The sequence below is a fragment of the Heterocephalus glaber genome, unplaced genomic scaffold (assembly GCF_053883595.1).
Source record: "Heterocephalus glaber isolate CG9 unplaced genomic scaffold, H.glaber_assembly_v1.0 deba00000621, whole genome shotgun sequence".
NCBI classification, from domain to species: Eukaryota; Metazoa; Chordata; class Mammalia; order Rodentia; family Bathyergidae; genus Heterocephalus; species Heterocephalus glaber.
In genome coordinates this window covers 19,769,140-19,789,409 of record NW_028258153.1, presented here as the reverse complement: position 1 = coordinate 19,789,409, position 20,270 = coordinate 19,769,140, and the positions used below count along the sequence as shown (strand labels likewise).

Below are 20,270 nucleotides of genomic sequence, written 5' to 3'. Positions count from 1 at the left end.
ATGAATGTAATCATTTTGTACTGCAAACATATACTAATAACAGTTAAGAAAATAAATAAATTAGCTATGAGGGGTGTGATGGAAAAAGTTAATTGCTGTCTTTCAAAATTCTTTCCTCATATTGGATTAGCCTACCATTCTTTGAGCTGTCTACATGACATTTAAAGGTAACAATGGATGAGTAACTGTACCAGTTTGAATACCAGTATTGCCATCATTAAAATGATGATTGCTTGAGAACTAGAAGATTCACTGTGGTTACTAGACACTTAGGAGCTAACTCCTCTTGTTCTTCCTGAGGGTGTGGCTAGACCAGTGCTAATTGGCTCAAAGCCTGGAAGGACTTGACAAATCTATCTGTCTTCCTCAAGGCATATTCAGTGAGTAAGTGTGTAAGTTTTCCTGGAGTGTGGTCTTAGCCCTCAGCTATCCAAAACATGGATGGTAGTATAGAAGGAATGGAGTTTCATATAGCAAGACCCACTCTTGTGAGGACACAGTCACCAGCAGCTACATACCAAATCAAACACTCTTCTCCTGCTCCAAGTAGCTCTTTGGTTTCCCTTGGAGTTCAGTGTATATGGCTAAGTAAAATGACACAGTCTATGGTGTGGATATTCATCCATATCGGTTCTCCCATTACCAGTGCATTACCTATTTGTACTATTTACTTACCTTTATGTTGTACTGAAATGTACCAAAATTTCCTTTTGCCCACATTTCCCCTTCTTACAGATTAGCCAAGAGTGAGCACAACAACTTCTCATCTTAGTATCATTGCCAGCCCCCATATATGTCCTACTACATAGTAGAGCTTCAAATATTTAACTGTGTGGAAAGCATCTTGTGGTTATACAGGACTTTGTGCTTTAAAGCACCTAATACTCCTTATTTTATTTGGGTTTTGTCTCCAGTGGCTTGTAAACTGTGATTCCAAAGAATGCTCTTGTTCCTTGGTCTGAAATAAATGCTTTTTGCCTCTAAAATTTAAGTCTTTTCCCAATTAGCTAAATAATACTAATGGATTTCAATTTTTACCATATTTGAATTCCTTTTTCCCCCATTTTTTTTCTTCTTAAGAACTTTGACTTCCAGTGTAAGGTTATATCTAGTTTAGCACAAAATTAGATTTTACTATTTCCATTTGCATATTATCCCATGAAAATTAATTTGATTTTTCAGAAGTTCAGCTATATCAGCAGATAACACTATTCACAATAAATAGCAAGCACTGTTTCTTTCTTTCTTTCTTTCTTTCTTTCTTTCTTTCTTTCTTTCTTTCTTTCTTTCTTTCTTTCTTTTTCGGTACCGGGGATCGAACTCAGGTCCTTGGCTTGCGAGGCAGGCGGTGGAAGCAGTGAGCTAAATCCCCAGCCCTAAGCACTGTTTCTTTTGTGATGGGATGGAGCATAGATTTCAGGCCTGAAAATTTTATAATGGACAGTACAAGTCCTATGTGTGCTTTATTTTGTGACCATTTCCTCTTAGCTCTGTAATGTGTCATTGTCACTGGGTTTGAAGAAGTTAGACTGTCCCAGAGCAGCCCAACCCCAGGATCACAGAGCCAAAGAGGGTAAAACTTAGTCTATTGATTCTATTAATCTGTCCATTGTATTGATACAGGACAGTTAGTAGTGTTATTTTGGTGATATCTATTTTCTATGGGTAAGTTATAAAATTCTTCATATAGAGGTTCTTTTTCACCCTCACCAGCACCACCATAGCAGGGTTTATGATAAAAGTCCATGAGCTTATCTCCTTATTTCTGTTAGCTTTACTTCAGCAACGTGACTTCTTCTCCACTGTATATCTAAGATTTCATCTTCACTACTTCTTATTGCTTGCCTGTTGTACATTAGGACATATCTGTCTTTGTCCTTAAATTGTAACTTGGTCTCTTCCTGAGAGCTACTTTTAAATGGGGGATGACAGTTGAAAAAAATAATTCAGGAAATGGTGGTTTAAAGCTCTCTGAGATAGCAGTTCATATTTAAAGATGCTCATTATTAATTCCAATATGGACTGATTTGCACTTGTTATTAACACGTTAAGACAGCCAAAGAAAAATTAGAAGGTGACTCAACAGGAGCCTTTCAAATGCGGAGTAAAAGAATAAAAAGTACAGAAAGGCAAACTTTTTCTTGATGAGCAGAGAGTATGTTCAAGAGAGATCTAACCATCAGAAAGTTTGGTTGGTTTTGGAGTTTTTTTGTATTTATTATTAATTTAATTTATTTTTACTGATACATTAAACTGTGAAAATTGTACATATGAATGGGATACCAAGTAATTTTTTAAATGTTCTAAATAGTTGATACATTGGTGTGAAAATGAACTATATGTTGGGAGACACACTATAGTATTATGGCATTCTGATTACATACACAAACCCGAATACATGTTACTTTAAAAATATGTCTTAAATAATTTAACATCCTGTCACTGAAACAGGAAATACAGACAATATGACAAGTCTCCCTTAACAGTTGAAGGAAAACTATGTACTATAGCTTAAAGGTATATTTATGACACCCCCCCCAATAATCATGTTACACACACACTTTCTGGTATATAGGTACATGACTTAGCTGAAAACACATAACTAAAATTGTTGGTCACTTCCTTTTCCATTTCTGTGCCTCTAAATCAACATTTTTGAGAAAGGAAGGGCCTTAATGATCCATAAGGACCTTCCTTGGTTTCTGGTTGTTTCCTCTCAATTTGAGATTGTTGACTTGTCCTTTCCTGATCTGGAAAATGCTTGGAAATAAGCCAGAATTTCATGGAATTCACTGTATTTCCTTAAAGATTACATGTTGTATTAGACTGACTTCTTCATTTTATGTTACTGGTAGTTCAGGAGCTTAATCAGAAAGGAGTTTAATAGTCCTATCAGTTGAAAAATGGAAAAAGTTTTGATGTGAGATAGAATTGTATTGTACTTCTTTTTGTTTTGGTTCTTCCTGTTTTTTAAATAAAGTTTCATTCATGAAAAAACTGCCAGCCATCTAAATATTGGTAAGTTATTTGCTTCAGAAATTTGAAAATGGAGATGGAAGGGTGAAGAAAACATAGTGATAGGCCTAATTAATGAAAAACAAAAGAAATAAGGGATGTGAACTTGGACTTTGTAATACCTTTTATCATGGTTTCTGAATCTCAAGTAACATGTTAATTCTTTATTACAGAAGACCTTTTTTAGGAAAGCAACTCCTATCTACAAAAGGCTGAAGCATTTTAACAATTTGGTTTTGTCCAAAATAAAATTGTTAAGGAATATATAAAATAAGCTTTGTAAATAACTCAAATGTGGATGAAAAATGTTCCTTTAAAATGCAATAGCTTGAGAGAGTTGGGGAATAATTTTCAGAATACTGATAAATGGGAAATTGCATTTTAACTGTTTTCAATACTTTTCCCAAAAGCACAAGTATAAAAAGTTAATTTTTATGTGAGAGTGATTTTTAAACCATAAGCAGATTTTTTTGAGATTTTTTTTCTCTGTAGTGGCCAATTTGGTATGAAACATTATTTTAAACCTAATTGCAGTCAGAGTAGTTAGACCACTAGCTCTGCTAAGGTTGAATTTCATTTGAACTTTCTAATACTATGATCTTTTTTTTCAGAATTTAATAACTGACTCAAATATTTAATAATGGAAGCTTTTATTAAATTAAAAGGAAATCAGGATATATTTTTAGAAGAGCTAACTTATTTTCTTTATCAGTTTTATATACTTTATGAGAAAGGGAAGAGAATGAAACTAATCTCTTTGTGTACTTAAATAGACATTAATGCTATAACCCCAGCAAATAATTTATTTCAGTCTGTATCATCATTTGGAAAGAACCAAATGGCAGTAATAACTATACTTCTGGTTCTTCTACAGAACAGCAAATTACACTGGCTCTGTGAACGTTTTTATTCATCTTCTGGATAATCATTCTTTTTTTAAATATTTCCATATATTTTCTAGATCACTCTATAGATTGTCTGCTGTTCTTTTGCATAGCCTAGCAATTTCTGTTAAAAGCAATGGCTTATTTTAAATGTAAGTGGGGAAAGACACAATTTGAACAAATTTTGTTTATATCCATCTACATATAGATGATGAAAGACTGTTAAATGAATTAATTCACAAGCATCCTTACAAATAGAATGTTCTTCCATAAAGCATGGTGTAAACCTTTTAAATTAAAATGCATTGTGTCATGTCCTCTCTCCCCCCAGGGCCCTGTGGCCTCTCACTTCTTACTTTGTGTTGTAGGCACTCCACTGCTGGTGAGGAGAAGCAGTGATCCAGCCCCCGGGCCACCTGCTGATGCCCAGCCTAGAGCTTCACACCTGGATGGCCAGAGTATGAGACCTGTTGTTTCAGTAGGTATCCTGCTGGTGGCACTTGCCGTGAAAGTTCAAAGACCTTACCTATGGACAGGACTTTGGGTGAACTGCTAATTAGATAGACACCTATATCTTGACAAGATGTGTAGTAGTAGTTATAGTTGGGCTTGAGTAAATTAATAATCAGGTGGAGAGATATATCTTGATAAGATTACATAGCAGTAGTTTGTAATAATAGATAACAGATCTATTGCTAGTATATAATTAAAGGAATAACCATTATTTATAATAGCACTGATTATGTGCCAAACCCTGTTTTAAGTGAATTCATTTGCCATATAAACTTTCACATCAAGGTAGTTTGTTTTATATCCATTTATTGATAAGAAATTGAGGCAGAGGAAGATAAGTAATTTGTTTAAGGCCATATAGCTGAGAGGTGACAGAGCCAGGAATTGAACTCAAGTAGTCTTATCCAAAGACTGCTTTGAACCAGCATGAACCAGCATGAACCAGCACTCTGAGCTCTTACACATTCCTCTTCCTCCTGCTTCATAATATGCAAGGATATAGTTAGTGTATTTTTTGGTGTGTTAACCCAGTGCTTTTCATTCATAACATTCTGAATGGTTGTGGAGTTTCAGGCTCCCAATGGTATGGATATATGGTGCTGGTAATGGGTTTGTAAAAGTCAGCATTCAGATTGAAGAAAAATTAAGTTATAAGCCAGATATAATTGCTCTACTTACAACTGTTAGGGTAAAGACTATATTTCTGATAAATCCTCAGTTGTCTTAAAGAGCTGTCATGGTGTTTCACCCATCCAAATAGCTGGAGAGTTAGGTTTTGGTTATATGATTTCAATAGTTGGGCTTTAATAACACAACCATATTAGAAGTCTAAATGCAAGTCACCTTCCAATTTTAAGTCTCATTATCTATAGCACCTGAAGGAAAAAATCAACATTTTATAGGTTTATCAGGATGCTGAGTGAGTTAAACAAATTCTCCTAGTTTTGTATATAATTTTCTTAGCAAGAACCTGTGTCAGTATATATGAGGTAGGAGTTGCTATACCACATCACTGGGTATGGACTAATAATTTGTGGTGATATCTTGGCATATTTCTTTCCTTAAAGATACAACGTCCCTTTAATGTATTTTAATATGTCATGTTATCTTACTATCCTTTTAAGTGCATATATTTCATGGAACTCTAATAACAATCATATGTCTAATATCTGTGATGAATACAACCAAAGCCAATGTTGTATATGATAAGATATGGGGGTTTTTTGCTTAAATTCTTTTATTGGTACATTTTAGGTATACAGTACGTTTACATTTATCATTGGGTGCTTGTACCTGTACATGATGTATCTTGGTTCTTATTTTTTCCCCATTACCTGTGTACCCTTCACCCCCTACACCCTTCCCTATTTACATAGACTTTGTTTCTACTGTTTTCTTTTTCAACATGCACTGATTGAGACAATGTTAAGCTTTAATATATCTGATTGGGGAGAGAGAACTATATTAATAATAGGACAACTTAAAAAAGAATAATTTAGTGTGTATTTTTATGAGGTATATACCCTAAAATTAGAGTGTTTCCAATGTCTGCAAGCAAATAATCCATCAAGATTGATTTCTATGTTTCTATCATTCAGGCTTAGTGCTTAGACCAAGTCAAATGATACCATTATTGCTTTCTATAAGAGGAAATTAGAGCAGCTATCTTTCTCATAGGTTTCAGAGCTTCACCACAATACAACATTAGTGAGTTCCACATTGGGATGTGAGGCAGGAAGATACATTATTACTAGCAAAAATACATATCCTAATTCCAGAGGAAATTCTGGCACCCCAAATCCTTGTGCTTCACTATTACACAAGTTACCAAACATGGACCAAGTCCCTACACTGTCAACAATAACAAGGAAGGCCCGGGGATTTAGCTCAGTGGTTTCACCTTGCAAGCTCAAGGACCCGATTTTGATCCCCAGTACCAAAAACAAAAAAAAGAAAGAAAGAAAAAACAATAACAAGGAAAACACTGATTTCCTCCTGTTCTCATCTGTTCTCTGTGCATAAAGAAGACAAGATCTGAAACCCAAGAGTAGAGCCTGATCCTTGCCTTGCCATGGGATAGAAGCGTGTCTTGGACTTCCCTGGCCTCAACTGTAAAATATATTTCATGAATACTGTAAGGCTTCACGTTCAGAGGTACATAATCAGTGCTATATAAATAATGGTTATCCCTTTAACTACATACTAGCAATAGATCATGCTATCTATTATTATAACAACTACCATGTAATCTCATCAAGATATATATCTCTAACTGCATACATTGTGCCTTATTAATCTTTCTGTATCTAGTGCCAAGTACATGAAAGATGCTGAGTGAATGTGTTTTGCACTTAGGAATGCAGGACACATATAAGTCTAGGAAAAGTCCTAGAGGTTCACAGCCTGATAATTTATAACTAATCCAATTCAGCCATCCTGTCTATTCTCCCCAAAGAATCTACTAGGTAAATGCTTATCTGCTTCAAGAACTGGGTCACCCCAGGGAACAGACAGGCAAACTCAGTAAATAAGCCAAGGGCTGTCTTTTTTAACCTAGAAGAAAAATACAAAATGTGTGTATTATAATTTTATTCATGTATTTCTGCATATTCAAACTTGTGGCCTCCTTGTAACTACATCGTCCAATATCATAACCACAAACTGCACATGGTCAATGAACACTTGAAATGTGTCTGATATGAATTAAAATGCCTTTCAAGTGTGAGATCCACACCAGATTTCAAAGACTACAGTAAGAAAAAATAATGTAAAAGATCTCATTAATGTTGATTATCTCCTCAAATGGCAATATATTTTGCATAGTGGGTTAAATAAAATATATTATTAGGTTATTTTTACTTGTTTCGTTTTATTTTTTCTTAACATGACTTTTAGAAAATTTGGAATTACCTCTTATTTCAATTTCTGTTGATAGTACAGCTCTGGACAGAAGTGAAATGGGACATAGCATGAATGCAATACTTTGAGACCCGTGGGGGAAGATCTTTGAGCTCCAAATCATCTTGGGTGAAAGCACAATGAAGTTCACCTAGAGCAGTCTTGGTTCATGCCTATTCCTCTGGGATAATTATTACTAGTGTTCCCACTACCTCTCAGAGGCATCCCTGCATGGATAATAATTATGTAGTTTCCTATAAGCACCCATATAGTTGCTTTCATTTTTTGCTCGGGGATAAGAGAGGCAACCTTTCCAGGGAGTCATAGGAGCCCAATGACCCCAACTCTGACCTGGAAGCACAAAGCAGAGCTGGCTCTGTGTGCCAAAGACCCAAGCCCAGCGAGCATGGACTCAGAAACCAGGATCTTTTTTGTCTTTCTGGCTCTGTATTCTACTGGTTGCCTCCTCTATAGCTTCAGCAACACTGTCCTTGCTTCCTATGACTCAATAAGTGATGATGAAGATGGGGAGCGTGTAATAATGTAGCCATGTAGCAACCTATATAAAAAATAATTGCTAAGAAAAGCCATGTTCAGTCGCGTTTCAGTCCAAAATCTAAGGGGGAGAAAAAAAACAATCAAAATTTCCATCTCCTCAACAGTGTTCACATGTAAGTAATTCACAGATGGCAGGACCCCAAGCAGCTTATGTTCAATCATTCCCAAGAAATGAAACTTTCTTATAACCCACAGCATAAGAATCTGAAGAATGAATATTTGACACATGTGATTATGTTGAAATATTCCCTCTAAAACCACTGTTGATGACTATTATTTTAGTTGTACTTCTTTAGGCTTACTATGGTAGGAAGAGATTTCACTGATGCCCAGAAATACGTGTTTTCAAAAAGTTAGAAAAGTTATAGTTGTTTTCTGGCTAATCAATTTATTACAAGTTGGTTATTTAAGATACTCTGAAACATTTTGGAGTTTTAAAAATAGGATTAAATTAGAAAAAATCAAATTCTCTGCAAGCTTCAAATTCTGTATATATTGAGAAGTCACAAAAATCTCAGGATTTTTTTTTTTTTGATACCAGGGATCGAACTCGGGACCTTGTGCTTGTGAGGCTCAGTATTTTTTAAAGTACTACCAAATAAACAGCCTGTAAATTTGTTTCCTTTCTTCATCTTTTTGTGCCAGAATAGTATAAATATTAATGTTCAAATAGCAATAGATAACTTATCTTTCAAGACAATACAGAATCCAATTCTACTGACTGCTTTTGAATTAAAGAAAGAGGATCCTGGGGACAGGATACTTCAGTGAGAGTCTACTTGTGAGAAGTCTTACCTTCTTTTCCTTGATTGTAACCTGGTGTTCCTAGCTTAAAGGCATGCCATAAAACTTGGTCCTTGGGATTGAGGTCCCAAATTTGCGGATGGAACAGAGCTCTAAAACAGATGTGATTTTTTTTCTTAATATCCGGTTAATTACTATGGTTGTTTTGTATATTAATGACTGTTTATAGTTTTGAATTTAACCCTTACAGCAAATTGACCCTGCAGAGAGAGTAAATTAAACAGGATTCCTGAAAATTATAGCACCGTGGTTTTCTCAGATAGTAAAGGACTTTGCTCTAAAGCTGTTACTTGTTCTGTATTGCCAAAATTAAGAAAATATTGGTCTTCTAGAAGCCAATGTCTACAGTACATAAATATATACATTTTATTCCAAAACATAAGCTGGCAGATTTTTGTGGATATGTGGATGTTAAATTAGAAGTGCATAGAGGTGTTTTAACACTGACAATTCTAAAATTATATGCCATGGCATGAGGTGAGTGTGGTGTGATGTGTTTGTGTGTGAGTGCGTGTGTATTTCCAGTTGTCCAGTGTATTCTACTAGGACAAGGAGTGAAAATACAATGTTCTTTGGATATTTGTGCATTCTATCAGAAAAAATAGTGGCAGGTAGCCACTAATGAGAAAATATTATTTCCATTGTATAACATCATTTCCTTCATGTCTTGCATAAAGTAGGATGGAGTGCAGATTTGGGAAATTCCTCCTTGTATGGTATATATCTTCCTATGTCCTCATTCCTATTGACATGAGCGATATTTCTACTGTAATAAACTTTCTCAAATCTATGAAAGAAATCATTGAGACATCATAGATAAAAATTAAATATCTTGGCTGTTAGGATTAAAATCATCAAACTGCCAGTGAAGTGTCAGAGGACTTTTTTTTGTTTCTGACTTTCAAAATGCAACATAAATCTTAGCAAATATTCAGAATAGCCCAATCACATTTTCTATCCATTAGATATACAATTAAGTAACTATACACAACACTAGGCTAGAATAATGGTTCTATACACTGAGGTATATTGAAAGGAAGGCTCTATCCATTGTCTTTCAATGATGAGAAATGGATGCTTTGGAGCAAAAGGGAGGGAAGAATAGCATGTAATATATAATTGCATTACTTAGAGATATTGAAGACTACAAAAGGTTTTTCTTTTTTCTCCCCCTGACACAGTGATTTAATAATAGTTCTGGTGTTTGTAACTCCAGCTGTTCACGCTGTGTGCTGATAAGACCAGAGCTTGGAGACACATTGCAACGATGGTTCTCATATGGCTTTGTTTTTAAGAGATAAAGCTGCCATCCAATATTTCATAAAGCCAAATGTTTACTTAGTTTGGCAAGTTTACGCAGCTTAATTTCTAAAGCAGTTATGCTTATAAGACCCATGTTCACATAGGGAGAATCCAGAAGCCCAATTTACTGTACAGCACAATTTTTCACCATATCTTGCAAAAATTGGTAAAACAAATGAGGATTATCTGATTGTCTGTACCATGACTAATCAAGGGCCCTCAGAAATGTGATCCCTGTTCAGGTGGTGCTTTCTCATTATTCATTTTAGGTCTAGTCCAAAACTGAAAAATGTAAAAGGAAGTTCACTGTTCAGAGGTCTCTTTCTGAAATTAAAAAGGTAACTGTGGCATGTCCCCTTGTGCTATTTATTATTGATCTATATACATAATGAAAATCAAATGAGTTTTCCTTTCCTATAAAAAGAAATTGATTCATCCCTTAATTATCTAAGCATTCTACTATGTGCCATCAGGAAACCCAAAGACATAACTCCTGTCCTCAGGAAACTTACAGCCTATTTATGAAGACCACATAGAAAGCAGTTTAACAAACCTTATCAGGCTATGAGCATATGTCAGATTACCAGACCACACATTTTAAACAGTCAGTGTGAATCTTTTTGCCTTTCGTCTGCACTTGAGCACTCTGCTCACCCCTCTAAGCCCTGAAGAGAAATGCCATGTGCACTGTCTCTATTAGCACTTTCCACCTAAAATATATCTGCTTGTTTACATGTCTGCATTATTTCAGAACTGTGAGAGCCTAGGAGCCATGAGCCAGTGCATTTATTTTTGTATTCAAGCCCTCAGCCAGTGCCTGGAACATAATAGGTTATTATAAATAGATGATTAGATAATTAAACTTTTATTTCTGAAGTGGGCAACTTTTAAACAATTTTTAACTCATTTTGTAACAATGTATATTTTTTATGTTTGTATAAATTAGATTGTGAAATTCCCTGCTTAACATACTGTTTTGCTTCCTAAATAGTTTAGAATTTTCTGCTTTAGCACAGTGTATTACTTGTTTCATCTTGTGTTGTAAAGGGGAGAGAGATGTTTAAACATAACTTCTCCACTAGGAATTAAACTGTAGGTTGGTGGCTGAGATCAGCAGTTTGAATTGTGAGTTCCACTTCATCTTCTTAGAATTCTTGCAACAACTTCAGCATAGGAATTTGTTCTGAGAAAGTGGAAATGGAAGAGAATAAGCTTTGGCAATTCAAGATATGAACCATTATAAAGGCTAATTTTGCAAGTGACCCTGATAGGTGAACAGTTAATAGAAACTAATACACATGCAGTGGGGTCAGCTATCTCATTGTTAACTGTTTGCCAATGAGATTATGATTTCTCTAAATATAAAGTTAGCAATCTTGGTAGTTATAGCCTTGTTATTCTCCAATAATTGTGATTAAAGAACTTGAAAAAGTCTTTATTAGAGTAGAAATTTTAGGACAATATCTTATACCCATTAAATTTAAAGAGTCCTTCTTCTAAATTTTCTCCAATTCCATATTTTTAAAGAAGTTTTTCTGGTTTCAATTTATATGGAAAAAATTAAAATATCCATGGTATGTGAATTAATTAAACAATATGAGAACATTTACAAGATATTTCTTGGCAAAACACTAATGACTATCTCAGTCTCATTTTAACAGTTTGGGCAGATCCAATTTGATAGTATTATTTGAAATTCACTAAAAAAACATGTTAAAAGAAATTTTATTATAAAGGTCAAGATCCTTCATCTTAATTGCATTCATAACTCTGTGACTCTGAGAAAATTATTTAAATTATAGATGATTTTCTCAGAAAGTTTGTGTAACTAAAAGGAAATAATAGAGAATCTACATGAACTCCAGTTGATTTGAGTGATTTAAATATACAAACTAGGGATTTCACATTTCCAGATATGAATTAATACCTTGGTTGGTATGAATTTAAGTTTAAATTCCATTTTAATGCTTTAAAATTCATAAATGTTCATGCAATGAGCTTATCCTTCCATCTAAAACACAAGTCTGTTTTTATTTGCCAAGTGAACAATGTATAGAAATATGTGTTAATATACACATACAGAGGCACCAGCATAAAAGCATGTACATGTACAAATAAATTCTTTGGAGGAAAAAAATGTTACTGAAACCTGAAGACTAATGTACAAGCGGTCATATTACTTTAAGGTGAAAGTCAAGGGTAAGAACACATCTTCTGCATGTTCTCATTTTCTTGCTCCAAGTACTTTCCATGCTGTGAACATTTAATAAAGATCAATGAGGTGGTCAGAAAGGGTTAATGAGTGTGTACCTGGAGGAGAAGCAAGATAACTAACTGCTCCTGAGAGGTGAAGGAAGTTCTCTTTTTCCTTGCACATGGGTGTGATTCATATGAGTCTGTTCTGATGGGGGATTTTTTTTTTTTTCCTCATAGCTTTAACTCTTCTGAAGTACAAGTTTCGTTTTGGTTTCTGCTTTCAAAGTCTAATCATAAAATGACATTGTACAGACACTTTAAAGACTTTTCTTTCTCAGGAGGGTCACTTCTTTCCTAATAGCTCTGTGCTATAAAATAACATTCTGATTTAGATGAATCATATTTTAAAAGTTGCTACTGTGTGTGTTTCATGCTTGTGGAAACATATAGCATTCTCATAAGCAGCATGTGAGCCTGTCACCATACAGCTTTTGATGTCTGATTAGATGATCAGAAGGACATCTGGAGTGAGTTAGTTTTGAAGTAACTGATGTAAGGCACTGGAAAATCCAAAGGCTCTGATAGATTTAAACCAGTTTTTAAAAAATCACTTCTTTTAGCAAATCTTTTTAAATTTCCAACTGGCTAAAGATTTTCAGACTAACATAGCCTTGGTATTTTCCACCTGATTTTTCACCCTTCTTTTCAGACAGTTTCCTGCCTTTTAAACAAGAATAAATAAGTGGCATTCATTGCAAAAATCATATACAGCTATCCTCTTGTAAAAGGAAAAGGTAGATAATGTATTAGAAGTCAGAATTCATTGATTTGCTTATAGAAATTATTGTCTCCCTTTGCTTTCTATTTAATTCCAGTCACTGTCAATTACTTAAACTTTAATTTTAATTTTTAACCAAGATATATCATGTAAAGGCACAAATTCCCAATGGTGAATGTCATCATATTGTATACCTAAAACCTACCAATAAACTTAATGAATAAAAAAATAAATTTTAAATAAAATATTGATATTCAACAGTTTTTTTGAAGTTCCAAAGATAAACAAATAGACATCAAAGCAGCTAATATTGTAATAGCATGAGCCCACATTTTTAGAATATGTTAAAAAGCACACACATTAATCTAGTCAAAATTGTATTTGAATGGTCTGATAAAATATAAGATTGTTTAAGGTTTGTATAATTTTTCAGGTCGATCCCTTATCCAAAATGCCTTGGACCAAAAGCACTTTGAATTTTGTGAATTTTGTAATATTTGTATATTTATAATGAAGTACCTTAGAGATGAGACACACTTTTCAAATTTAGTCCTTACATAACCTGAAGGTCATTTTCTGTAGTGTTTTTATTGCACCTATATTTGGACTGCAACCCATCATATAAGGTCAGAAATTTTCCACTTGTGGAATCATCAGTGCTCAAAATATTTCCACTTTTGAAGGATTTCAGATTTTGGGTTTTTGGATTAGGGATGCTCAAGTCATTTGAGGTGATTCATTTTTTACTTATAAACAAAAGTATATAATCTGAATCTCTCTATATATAGATAGATAGATATCAAATATCTATAACTGAGTTGCTGGGTTGAAATTACTGAACATTCCCTATGCCTCCAGGATATATGTTAAATTTATTCATGTGGCTTTAATTTTTTTCTTTTTGATTGTGGTAAAATATACATAATATTTATTATCTTAACCATTTGAAGTGCTCACTTTAGTGATATAAGTATATTCATACTGATGTACCTCCATCATTACTTATTCTAGAATTCTTTATCTAAACAACTGAAGCCCTAGAGCCATTAGACAATCACTTCCCACATCCTTCTTCCTCTGCCTCCCGAAACCACAATTCTGCTTCCCCTTTCTATGACTCTGACTTCCTGTAGCACTTCATACTAGTGGAATCATGCAGTCTTTGTCTTTTCATAACTGGTTTTTTTCACTTCGCATTATGTCCCCATGCTTCATCCATGCTGTGGCAGGTGTCAAAATTGCCTTCCTTGTTAAAGCTGAATAATACTCCTTGATATATATATTTTTTGATTATCCGTTCTTCTGTTGATGGATGGATGCTTAGATTGCTTCTACATTTTACCAGTTGATAAACAATTCTGATATGACATTGGCCATACAAATATCTCTTCAAGTCCCTATTTTCAGTTCTTTCAGGTATGAACACAGAAGTGGAATATCTGGACCATATGATTATTCTATTTCATAATGCTTAGGAATAATTAAATTGCTTTCTATTTTCCATTCCACTATGAGTACACAAGGGTTATATTTTCTCTACATCCTTACCAACACTTTTTACTCTTCAATTTTTTTTAAATGAATCATTCTAATGGTGTATGAGGTGATATTTCATTGTGGTTTTGATTTGGATTTCCCTAACGATTAGTGCTGTTGAACATCTTTTGAAGAGCTTAGTGGCCATTTTTATAGCTTCTTTAGAGAACTGTTTGTTCAAGCCCTTTGCCTACCTTTTGTTTGTTTGTTTATTTATTTATTTATTTATTGCCAGTGCTAGGAATTGGACCCAGAGCCTTTGTGCTGATCTACATTTCTAATCTTTTCTTAATTTTTTTTATATTGAGGCAGGATTTAACTAATTTGTTAAGTTGGCAATGCTGGGCTTGAATTTGTGATCCTCCAGCATCAGCCACCCATAATGCTGGGATTATGGACATGCAGCACCATACTCAGTGGTTGTTTGGTATTTTATCATTGAGATTTAGGAGTTTTCTGTAATTCTGAATGTTAATCTACTGTCAGATATATGATTTGTAAATACTTTTTCCATACTTACACGTTGGCTTTCACTCTGATTATTGTGCCCTTTGATACATAAAACATTAATTTTCGTGAACTCAATTTTGTCTATTTATTCTTCTGTTGTCTGTAATTTTTATATCATATCTAAAAAATCATTCCCAAGATCAATATGTAGATTCTCTGTTTTCCTTTAAGACTTGTATAAATACTAGTGATATGCTTCACAGAACTAGGAAAAACAACCCTAAAATTTATATGAACTGCCCCCCCCAAAAAACCCTAATAGCTAAAGTGATCTTGAGAAAAAAGAGCAAAGCAAGACCTGGCAGACAGATTTCAAAATAAACAACAAAGCTATTGTGAGCAAAACAGCTTGGTTTTTTTATAAAACCAGATACACAGACCAGTGGAATAGAATACAGAGCCTAGAAGCAAACTACACTTTCATAGCCAGTTGATCTTCAACAAAGGTGTTGAGTACACACTGGAGAAAAGATAGTGTTTTTGACAAATGGTTCTGGAAAAACTGGATATCCAGTTTTGATTATCTTGATCTCTATTTCTTACCATATACAAAGATCAATTAAGATGGATTTGTTCCAGAGAAAGCTGGTCTCAGTATAGGAGAACTGGCCAGGAGACCAAAGAAATAGACATCTAGTATTGCACAAAGTATAATTTATTGGAGACTTAGGGACAGAAGCATGTCTTGAATGGCAGCAACCCACTCCAAGGTAAGAACAAGGACTTTTCTTCAAAACTAATATGAATATGTTTAAACTTCACTTAAGAAACAGTCTGGTGTAACTGGCTGACCTCCATTTGCTGTTTTAACATCATTCTATAGAGTTTGGGACAGGGCTAGGATCACCTGGTGATCGAAGTGGTGGTGACTGAGATGGACGTAGTCTACACAACTCAAGATTAAATGTACGATCTGAAACTATGAAACTACTAAACTGGTTGTGGTGGTGCGTGCCTGTAATCCCAGTGGGAGGCTGAATTGCTACAGGTTTAAGGTCACCCTGGACTACATAGTAAATTCAAGCCCAGACTGAACTACATAGCAAGACCATCTCAAATAAATAAATAAATAAATAAATCTTTTAAACTATGAAACTTCTAAAAAACAAAAATCAGAGGAGAAGTGCTCCAGAACATTGGAATGGCCAACGGTAGATAAGACCCCCCAAAGCACAAGCAACAAAAGCTAAAAATAGACAGTGCAATTATATCAAACCTAAAAAGCTTCTGCACAAGGCAGAAAGCCACCAACAGAGTGAAGAGACAACTTATACAATGGAAAAATAAGGGGTTGTTATCAAGAATATAGAAAGAATTCAAGTCAGTAGTGAAAAAATAAAACCAACCAAATTTATTTTAAAAATTAGTAATAGATCCCAGTAGAATTTTTCACAAGATATACGGATGGCCAACAGGTACTATATGAAAGCATGTTCAACATAACTAATCACCAGGGAAATTCAAGCCGAAGCCACAGTGAGGTGTCTCTTCACTCCAGTTACAATGTCCGTTTTCAAAACAATGAAAGTGCCAGCAAGGACCTGAAGGTAAAGGGAAGCCTTGCCCACTATTGGTGAAAATGAAAATTAGTACAGTCATTATGGAAAATAGTAATGTGATTCCTCAAAAAAAAATAGAACTATTGTATGATCCAGCAATATCCAAAGGAAATGAAATCAATATGTTGAGGAGATATCTATACTCTCATGTTTATTGCAGTGCTAGTCATATCTAAGAAATGGAAACAGCCTAAGTGTCAATTAATCAATGAATAAATACAGAAATTATGGCACACATATGTAATAGAATACTGTTCAGCCAGGAAAAGGACAAAATCCTTTTATTTGTGACAATATGGATAGACATGGAGTTCCTTATGTTAAAATAAGCCAGCCATAGACAAACAAATACTTCATGATCTCACTAATCAGGAAATAGAAAGAAGTTGTTCTCTTTGAGGTGGAGAATAAAAGGGTGATTATCAGAGGTTGAAGATAGTAAAGGGAGACAGAGATAGCAAAACATTGATAAATGGACACTAAGACATAGAAGTAACAAGTTCTGGTGCACTTTTGCATAGTAGAGTGACTATAGATAATTATAACATGCTATATACTTTTTAAACATAGCAGAAATGATTTTGAATGTTTTAAGCACCATAGATTAAATATCTCATGTACTGTATTGAATATGTGTATCCATAAGATTCTGGAAACACAGTGCACTGTAAGTCTTGATTTTTTCCCCTCCTAATGATTGCTTAGCTGACAGAGCTGCCCCACATCCCAACACACCAATATATTAAACCTAGGAAAAGATAAAAATTCAGAGGTTTCTGTTGAATTCCTATTTCTTTGCACCACTATAGTAGAAAAATCCTAAACCGAACCACTGTAATTTGGGGACAATCTGCATTCTCAAATATGTTATTCCTTAAGAATTTGCAAGTTCAGCTTTATTATCTTTGTTTACAGATGAAAAAGCTTAGGCTCAGACAAATTAACTCATTTTCTTCAGATCACATAGCTAATAAGTAGAAGCACAGAGATTTGGCCTCAAATGTATCTTAATCTGAAGTACTGTATAGACTCTTTACACCATTCAGATCAAATGTTAGCCTTGGAAGCATTGTGTTCTTGATATTGGCATCACTCAAATGGATGGGCAACCCTTGAAACTGCCTTCAAAGCCTGTTTATGAGCCCAATCTCCTCAAAATCAATTTTACTTCATCACTATAGTGTTATACTTTACTTTTCCACCCAAAGTGGCTTTGTCTACTTGAGGCCAAAGCTTACATTATAGAGTTAGTCTCAAATGATTGTTTACACAATTCAAATACTTCCATGAAGGAGAAAAACTTACCACCATAAAAGAATTTGATGGAGACATTAAAAACATTCATGAAAAAATAGATTCAGATGTGCTTAAAGCAGGATAGCTTTATACACATTCTTTGTTTATCTACTTGTCTAGTGGTTAAGATAACTAGGTTTTATCCCTGATTCATCCATTGGCTCTTTGTCAAGTTAGGGAAGTATAATTTTGTTCTCTGTCTAGAAGAAGATTGTGGTCTATCTTGATCACAGTGGGATTGCAAGGTTAATGCCTTTTATTTTGAGTACAGCACTTTGTAGATTGTAGGTGTTTAATATATGTTAGTAGTGATAATAATGAATGTTGATAATCAAAGGTCTTTTATAATTGCTAAATTTCTAATGTGTGTTAAATATAATTAAAGAAAAATGATTTAATTTAATATACATGCATACAAAAATAAGAGCTAGCCACAGCTTTTATTTTTAGCTTAAATAACATCAAAATGTGAATCCTGTTGAAGAAATACATTATCACTATGGTCATGTATGCAGAACCCATACCTGGTTCTAGTCTGGAAACTAGAAAGGCATCTGTTTGAGTTGCAAAACATGGTGATGAATGGGAATTCACAAGGAGTTTTGCAATCAGGACTTGACCACATGAAGATGCATCAGTCATCACTGTTAAGATGTATCGCCTTTGTATGCCCCATGTGTTCTGCTGGTAAGAAAGGTTCTTTGCTGGGAGGATGGCACCATGTCAGAGAAACGGGTAGCCAACAGATCTGTTTGGAAGGCCTATACTGAACATAGAATAGAGGAAAAACTAATCATAATAAATGACCTGGGAAATTCATCTGGGAGATTCATTCTCTGAACCCCAATGCTCATGGTTACTTAAGATTATTTCACAAGGTACTAACGTGATAGCGAGAGCTAAGAACTGAGAGCGGCAGCATGACAGAGTGGTTAAGAACATGCATACTAAGCATGATTGCCTGGTTCAAACCTAGTCCTACCATAGGCAAGCTGGTCAGTTTTTATCCAGTATTTCCCTCTGTTAAGTCTTACTTCTCCTGTACAAAATGATGATAGTGCTTACTTCGAAGGTTGTCTTGAAAAATAAATGAATGATTGCTTGTAAAAATTCTTGGAATCCATAGTAAGCACTGTATGTGTGTTTTAAAGAAATACATGAGTTGGATTTGTGGCACACATGGAGGAGAAGCAGTATGATAAAACAGGCAGTGGAAGTAATTCTGAGAGTAATCTTCTTTAAAAACTGAATTTTATCTGGTTTAGCTTTAATTTAAGGAAGCACTTAGCACACAGCTAGGAAAAAATATTGATTCCAAATTTAAGCATTAAATGCACGTTGAATGCCTTTTGCTTAGAGAGACCTTTGTGAGTTCTATTCATTTGAAAACAAAAATATACCCCTCTGAAGACCAATTCTTAAAGCAGTTTTGGAACTGCATCAATGGATCCAGCTTGGTTGGCTTGCGTCTCCCTCCCCCCCCCCATGTTCTTTTTTCTCATATTTTTATGAGTGCATATTTTCTATATAGATGAATGGATTTCATTCTGGAAGATTTGTACATGCACATAGCACACTTTAATCATGTATCCACCCCAGCCTTCTCATCCCAACCCCCCTAGTTTCACATGTTTTGGGGAGTTCAATGTATGTAGTATATTTTGATCATGTTCATGCCCCCTTACTGGCCCTTTCAGTCTGTCTTTCTCTCCTTTCTTCCCTTCTTCTTTCTTGATGTGAAATGCTTCTCTTCCTTGCAAATGCTTTGTTTAAATTGACAATCTAGAAAAAGGAAAGCAAGGACTGTTAAGCAAAGAGACAGTTTCAGATAGTTTGGACATCCATCCATCATTGCTTGAAGCTTTCTGGACCACTTTGTCCTTTGTGCTTCCCTGATTTGCTCTTCCTGTCTCTTCTGTCTGGAGTTACCTTATTCACCTTCTTCAGAAATCCTGTTCCCAGGCAGAAGTGTGGCACTTTTTCAGTAATATTTTTAAGTAATGTATAATATGATATTTGTTGAAGTGGTAAATATATGCTGTTTGGAGAAGCAGTATTTCATACATGCCCCACATAGCAGATGTCTGATCCAAGTCACATAGAGAACACAGTATCAATGCTGTCCTGTTACACACTCATGCCCTGCCTCAGGTGTGCTCACTGTTCACAGATGGAGCCAACTCTCTCTGCACTTCCTTCCGTCCCCTCCCATCCCCCACCCAAATGAGAGCGATTCATACTTCTGTCATAAACAGTGAGAATGAGCATCGTTTATGTTGTTGGTTCATGTGACTCATGACTCCTTCTTTCCTTCTAGAGTGAAAGTGTGTTGAGGGTGGAGAGTGTATTTTTTATTTTCATAGCTCAGAAGTAGCATGTGACAAGTATTAATAACTGATTTCTTAACCACATGTATAAATG

At 34.8% G+C, this 20,270-nt stretch overlaps 1 protein-coding gene across 25 annotated transcripts in view; it reads left to right on the top strand.

The window, feature by feature from the left end:
* The window catches only part of Pard3b (par-3 family cell polarity regulator beta), a 1,069,040-nt gene that overhangs the window by 472,645 nt on the left and 576,125 nt on the right, over nucleotides 1-20,270 (top strand). For all 25 annotated transcript variants that reach the window (XR_015449088.1, XM_087205812.1, XM_004851169.4 and 22 more), the window contains one exon: nucleotides 4,268-4,377. Coding sequence is in view for 23 of the 25 variants with exons in the window: in XM_087205812.1 (XP_087061938.1) it covers nucleotides 4,268-4,377 (110 nt within the window). In the remaining 2 variants the exon portion in view is untranslated. Of the gene's footprint in view, nucleotides 1-4,267; nucleotides 4,378-20,270 lie in introns of those variants that run through there.